The following is a 7,150-nucleotide window of genomic DNA, read 5'->3' as shown; positions in this document are numbered from 1 at the left end:
AAATCATTGTGTAATTAGGAGATGCCTTTATTCATAGCGGCTGTCATGGCTGATGGAGTGGAAGTGTGTGAGAGAGAATCATCCAGGGAAGGGCATGGTTTGTCCCATCACTAGCAGTCAGAGCTCAGAGGGTCACAAATCTGTCCCTATTCTTCATCCCCTGCACTTTATCCTGATCCTCTCTCCAAGGGGTGTGAAGTGGGCTTGGTCTGCTAAGACAAACCTCCTCTAGCCCAGCCACCAATAGCAATCAGCAAACCAAGAGAAGGTGCTAAAATCTGGCAAAACGTGAATGGGAAATAGGAGCACAGTTTGTATCTGCCGAGACTGGGGAGAGAAGAAGCTGCACATCCAGGTCACCTAGGAAGAGAGAAGATCCAGCCACACCAACTGCAAGTTGCAAGGTCCCGCCAAACGGACAGGAACAAAGATCTGACAGTACAGACAGAGAGGTAAGTCCCCATTTCTGCAGGAAGAACCACAGGAGAAGAAAGTGCCCACAAAGTGGTAGCTGCGAGTGCAGGTCACCCAGAAAGTAGAGAGAGAAGAGGGAGAAGAAACCTCATCACTCAAGGAAAAAAAAGGCCCCCAGTATCAAATGAGAACACAGCACAGCCAGGTCAGAAGACAATCTCTGTGTAGAGATGCTGTGTACTCAGGGCAGCAAGTGAGAAAGGAGAGACCCCCAATATACTGAGAGGGACTCACTAACGTTTGGAGATACAGAACTGACCCACATTGCTATCACCAAATAATCCCAGCACAAGAAAAACCAGAGATCAGTGGAGGATTCTCCGTCGCCTAGAACTCTGTTTTTTATATCTGACTTTGGCATTCATCAACTGCACTCCAACAATGGTCACTGTGACAGACTGTGGCTCTGGTGCCTACTGAATTCTGTTCTAGTGGGTTTTTTGGCATCTTTTGGAAGATTTGGGAATTAGCTTATATGAGTGCAGCTTTTCAGCCCCCTCTCATGATGATGGATCGTCCCTTGGGCAGCAGTAGAGCCTTTAGTATAGACTCACTGATAGGGAGTCCACCACAGCCCAGCCCTGGACATTTTATATACACTGGATATCCCAAATTCATGCCTTACCGGCCTGTGGTCTTGGCCCCTCCACCACCCCCTCCTCCATCTCTGTCTCAAGCCACTCTGCAGCCAACTCTCCCTTCATCGCACCCTCACCACCAGATCCCCAGCCTGCCCAGTGGATTCTGTTCTAGTCTTGCCCAGGGCATGGCACTCACCTCTACTCTCATGGCTACCCTGCCAGGTGGATTCTCAGTCTCCACCCAGCACCAGGAGGCAGCCAGAAAGTTTGGAGCTCAAAGTCTCCATGGAGCATTTGAAAAAAGCGACGGGAGTCAGTCAGACGGAGAAGATGGCAATAAGACCTACATAACCAAAGAGGGCACCTTATTGCCTTTCTCTACTTTGGAAACTTCTCTGAGTAAGTGTCCCAACCATCTCTCCTTGGCACTGGACAGGGTGGCAGCACGAACCTCATCAGCATGAGAGCAGTTTATCATTATTAAATGACAGCTATCTCATATAGATGATATGATACATATAAAAAGAGAAATACAAATAAACAGAGAATATATTGTTAATAGATGATGATACACATATAACACTTTATAGAACAGTAGAGGCAACACTTGAGAGGCATGAGTAGGTAGATATACAGACTGATAGATACATGGAAGAAACTATCATATTCATAATGTCTATAAAGGCAATTAAAGTTGTTGTTGAAGCATTGTATGTCACATACAGTAAATACACGTGGAGACAAGTCACAAGGTATTGCAGGGTATCATTTGGCTAAACTCACAGCAGGATTACAACTCAATCTATGCTCAGTTCCTTTAAATCCAGGCACAGAGTTTCCAGACAGGCACGAAACCCAATATTAGCCCTAATTCTATTTACATCACTCAGGAGAGCAATCAGCATACATGCTAATATGGTAGTATATGGCTCAATCACAGAAGAAAAACTGTATCTAGAGACAGGTCATAGGGCCAGTAGTGAGACCTCTATGTTGGGGTGGGGCTTTCAGAAATATCATCAGCAAAAACTGTATTTATGGAAAATGATTCCCTGAATTTATTTTCAGTAAATTATGCAGACATTTCAAACGTTACCTTTTTTTTTTTTGTAGAATATAAATTGGAGATTTTTATAATCATCTATCAAAATGAAAAGTTCAAAATGAGAAACATTCTAATGCAAAAATAAATCAAGTGATTCATTTCTCTGTACTTGTTTTGCTTTATTTAATTATACACAGTTGTTTATGAAAATATAAAATACAAATTCCCCCCCAAACTTAGAAACACAAACATGAATTTACTTGATCCCAGCACAAATATTCCCTGTTCTGTGTGTGTATATATATATATATATATATATCAGTCCTACCTAAGTGGTAGGACTGATGCATGGACACTGCCTTGGCGGGGCGCATCAGCTTATGCATACTTTGTACAAACCATGTAACCAAAAGTGTCTCTTTTTGCCAAATTCAGATAAGTTCTCTTTAATCCAATTGTTCCTTAAAGTTGTATAATGATAGTGCTGGGTTAATTTGTTTAGTTCAGTATATGATATAAGCCACACACCCATGCGCCAGACTGATTTTAATTGCAACACATGGATGAGCTGCATTTTTTGTTTTTGTTTTTGTATATATATATATATATATATATATATATATAGATATATATATATATATATATATATATATATATATATATATATATATATGTGCTAAAATATAGGTTATGTTCTATGTATCAGGTTACACTTACTCTATTGTGTAGCATACCTACCAACCATGCCGATTTGAGCGGGACAGTCCCGCTTTTGACAGCTCAACCAGCAGTCCAGGATATGTACTGATATGTCCCGAGTTTCTCTTTGATTTGCTGCACTGAACTGCCACTAAAAGATACAACGTTTCTAAATTAATTGGCTCTTAGCAGAGAGCCCAGAATACATACTTAACATACATTTGTAAGGGTTTTAGATAATATAAGAACTTACACAACTTAAAGGGCAATTCACCTTCATTAGCAAAACAGTAACAACACATGAAAACCACAGAAATGTGTTCAAACTTTCAAAACTTGCCAAATTTTGTAAAGCTGACATGGTAATTAGGGGGTGTGATCACAAAAATGGGCCTGGTCAAAAAATATATGCGAGGCAAATGTTTTTGTCCCTCTTTCTGTTTCCAAAATATTGGGAGGTATGGTGTAAATACTTTATAATAAAGTTGTGTATAATTGGATGCTTGACTGTGTATGTCTATAATACCAGAATGTTTCTCTTTATACTGTATGATTGGACAGCACTGCTCTAAGCAACAGTTTACCAATGTGTATTTATATAATGCCAATGTATATAGCAGTGTGGTCATTTCAATATACAATCTGAGGGTACCCATGCTTTAATTTTTAAACAATTACAGTGTATTATATATACATAGCACATGAATATAGGTACACACACACACACTAGGGTTATATATCATTGCTGTAGATGTATATACTGTGCTGCTTGTATATAGATCTATGTGTGTTACTATATTGTCCTGCTGTTTAACTTAAAAACAGTGAATAATTTAGCTGTATAAGTAATCATATTGAAGAGTACAACAGGAATCTCCTAATAGAATCATTTTATTGTGTGTAACATTATTCCCATGTTGTGTTTGGCAGGTCCAGTCCGTGGGCAGGGGAAAGAGGAGTCTGGGAAAGAAGCAGAAGGAAAGGGCAAGGAGGATTCCTACCTGATGGATAGTGACCTGGACTACAGTTCAGATGACAATATCTCCTGCCAAACTGCCCACAAAGAAGAAGACACCCCAGAAGAAAGCCCCCCAAACTCAAACCCTTCTAATAACAGCAACACCAGCTCCACGGGGAAGAACCGGCGGAGGAGAACTGCCTTCACCAGTGAACAACTGCTGGAACTAGAGAAAGAGTTCCACTGCAAGAAGTACCTGTCCCTGACAGAGAGATCCCAGATCGCACATGCGCTCAAACTAAGCGAGGTCCAGGTCAAAATATGGTTCCAGAACCGCAGAGCCAAGTGGAAGAGGGTCAAGGCCGGCAATGCGAACTCCAAAACTGGGGAGCCTTCTAGAAACCCCAAAATTGTTGTTCCCATCCCAGTCCATGTCAGTAGGTTTGCAATACAGAGCCAACACCAGCAGCTGGAGCAGACAAGACCCTGAAGCACTGCCAGCAACCTAACGACTAACAACTTTCTCCCAGAATCCCTTGTCAGATTAGAACCAGTTTCCTTGAAGACTTTCCAGAAAGATACTGTGTATTAAGTAGGGAGAGGCTTGGGCAGGCTAAATATTTAATTCTCTTGGGCCTTAAACTTATGTACAGATAAAAGAAAAGTGGCCTCTCTTTTTATGGGTGGAGGGCTAAACTTCTCAAACTGTAATTATTCTCCTGTTCTGGACTTGATATGGACAGAGGTTTTATGCAAACTCTGGAACAAGGACCAGTTTCCTCTTTTCCTCCTGTCATTTTGAGGCAAAAGTGTCTCAGATTATTTTGTGGTTAATTTATTCTGTTTTCTATTCTTATAAATGTTAAAATGTGAAAAATAATCAGTCTTGTAAAAATAAATTATGTCTCTAATAAAAACTGGCGCAGCCATTCTGGGATATATGGGGTCATTCCAAAGCGAAGATGAAGGGTTTGTGTATAGGTCCCTGTTAATCTCCATCCAAGCCCCTTGAGACTCATTTTGTCAAACATGATGTGTGTGGATTGAATGGGGGAGTCACCAAAAAAGGAGGCTGTGTGGGATTTAATAGGCGAGGACATGTGGGGTCTGTTGGACACAAATAAATGAGTGTACATTTTTTCCTAGAGATCATTTAATTGTGGATGGCTGGGAGTGTCATCTGTGCAGTAAATGTGTCTGTCAGCCGGCAGAGTGGAGGGGGAATGAACAATTAGGGAACGTTTCCAGGGCTCAGGTATTTTTGGGTTGATTTGAGGTTTTTGATGCTGGGTAGGAACATATAAATCATTGTTAGATTGTACCCGGCAGATCAGAACCAGTATAATCCCTTGGATGTTCAGGGCTGGGATCTGTCGTCTTATTTGTGACAATGGTACAAAGGCTCTGAGGATCCCAGCAAGAGACAGAAGGGGTCATTTCTCTCCTTGTCAATTTCAGTCATTTTCTGGGACACTCACCACCTGAATGGCACAGAAAGAGCAGGGAGAATTAACTCTACTGTGCACTTAGTTTTATCTCCCTGTTGGAATGAAGCAGCCTCTCATCTTCTGGGCTTTCTGCGGGGATTTCTCACTCCTTTTATCTTTCATTTACCGACACAATGTTTCCCAATACATCTGGGGTGGAAGGTTTGGGGGATACGGAGGGGCAGGTGTATATGGTTCAACCAGAGATTGCAGCTAAAAATAGCGTTATTATTATTATTATTTAGTAGGGGACCAGGGGATTAGAGAATAATTCACGTGTAGTAAACCCATCACATTTTATCCACACACGGTCACTAACACAATAACCCCTATTATATAATGCAGGGGAAATCCCTATGGAGCAACACAATATATCTGTGTGCAGTGTGATTAAATAATCATCCCCTGGTAAGGGATCAAATTGAAATATATTGCATTTATAATCAATTTTAGTATTTATATCAATTTTAGTGATACATATATATCTTGAGAAAGGCCCAGAACGGGCCCGAAACGTTGACAATAAATTTTCTTTTCTAAACTGCATTATGAAGTCCTGGAGTGCGTCAATCTTGGGGAACTACTACAATATATTTGACAGCACCCAGGCATGAAGAGAACGCTTGACTGGAGTGCACCACAGCTGGAACTATATATATATAACACTAAATAAGTCTCTCACACACCTTCAAAAAAGCAGAAAACCAGGTGCTGCTGCCCTGTCAATTATTCAGATAAACGTTGACAATTAGCAGCGCACACTGGAGTGTCATATAACTTATTGGTGATTTCAATAAGGGTATATCCCACTGTGCAAGACATTGTTTTCCACTGTTCCTGTGACTATGTACGTGAGTGTGAGTGTATGTGAGTGTACGTAAGTGTATGTCAGTGTGAGTGTATGTGAGTGTATGTGAGTGTACGTAAGTGTATGTCAGTGTGAGTGTATGTGAGAGAATACCCCATTATGCATTGGACTATACCCAGTGTGCCAGCCTGTGAGGCTACATAGTGACTCACTGATACAGTGGAAGTGCCATTTACAAGCATTTGATCTCCCAGTTGCTATCTGCTCCTCATTATTTATTACCATCCAAATTGTTTCTATTCTTTTGACATTTAATTTACAAGTTTAGGGATTGTTTTGTCCTCTCCTTTGTCCTGCAGAAAGGATCCATGTTGGAGAAGCTTTGAAAAGCCAAACATGAGAGGCAGGCTGTGAAAAGGGACAGGGCCGGGGGCTTTTGATTCCTGGGGGAGAGTCAATAGTTACTTTACATAATTGCTGGAGAAAGAGTTTCAAAGCCAGAATCACAAGTGCCCCCCTTATTACCTCTGGGAGTCTATTGGATGCTTTCAGGCTCACATAAAGAGGGCGGAATAAACTGGGCCAGAAAGATGTTTTGCAACTTGAAGATTACTATGTGATATTGGGGAGATTAAAGTTTTGGTATTAATCAGCAATCTGTGTAAATGTATAAAGAATGTCCCTGTCACTATGTACTTTTCCTGCACCATTAAGTTTATAAACTCGGTTTGGTGATTAAGGCACAGAAATGATAAATGCCTATATGAAGACCTCAGTTATGGCGGCCATACACAGGCCAAGATGTATATATGTGTATGGGGCCCTGCTGACAGCCTGCTCAATTAATATCTGGCTGAAAAGTGAAAATCACACCATTGTATCTCAGAAGGCTCAGAAGTCGGACACTCTCTCACACTCCAAAATCATGCAAGCAGGTTAACTGGCTCCTGATAAAACTGTCACTACTGTGTGTGTGAATGTGATAGGGACATTAGATTGTAAGCTTCACTGGGGGGATGAACTGGAGTAAATGATGTATATTCTTTGCCAGGTGCTGCAGAATAGGTTGTTACTATATAAAGAAGAAGAAGAAAAATG

The 7,150-nt window shown here is 41.0% G+C and overlaps 1 protein-coding gene across 1 annotated transcript; it reads left to right on the top strand.

Annotated features, from left to right (window-relative positions):
- Positions 1-296: 296 nt before the first annotated feature.
- On the top strand, positions 297-5,641 carry gbx2.2.S (gastrulation brain homeobox 2, gene 2 S homeolog). The gene is made up of 2 exons (XM_018238941.2): positions 297-1,454; positions 3,730-5,641. Exons 1-2 carry the CDS (start codon positions 950-952, stop codon positions 4,245-4,247), a joined length of 1,023 nt encoding a protein of 340 aa, XP_018094430.1. The 5' UTR covers positions 297-949; the 3' UTR covers positions 4,248-5,641.
- The last annotated feature ends 1,509 nt before the right edge of the window (positions 5,642-7,150 follow it).

The sequence above is a fragment of the Xenopus laevis genome, chromosome 9_10S, assembly GCF_017654675.1.
Source record: "Xenopus laevis strain J_2021 chromosome 9_10S, Xenopus_laevis_v10.1, whole genome shotgun sequence".
Taxonomy (NCBI): Eukaryota; Metazoa; Chordata; class Amphibia; order Anura; family Pipidae; genus Xenopus; species Xenopus laevis.
The sequence above is the reverse complement of the archived record's forward strand: the minus strand, read 5'-3'. Positions and strand labels throughout refer to the sequence as shown.

Coding starts and splice junctions, on each gene's coding strand:
- gbx2.2.S (XM_018238941.2), top strand. CDS start 950: ATGAGTGCAGCTTTTCAGCCCCCTCTCATGATGATGGATCGTCCCTTG. Junction 1,455..3,729: donor TACTTTGGAAACTTCTCTGA/GTAAGTGTCCCA, acceptor TGTGTTTGGCAG/GTCCAGTCCGTGGGCAGGGG.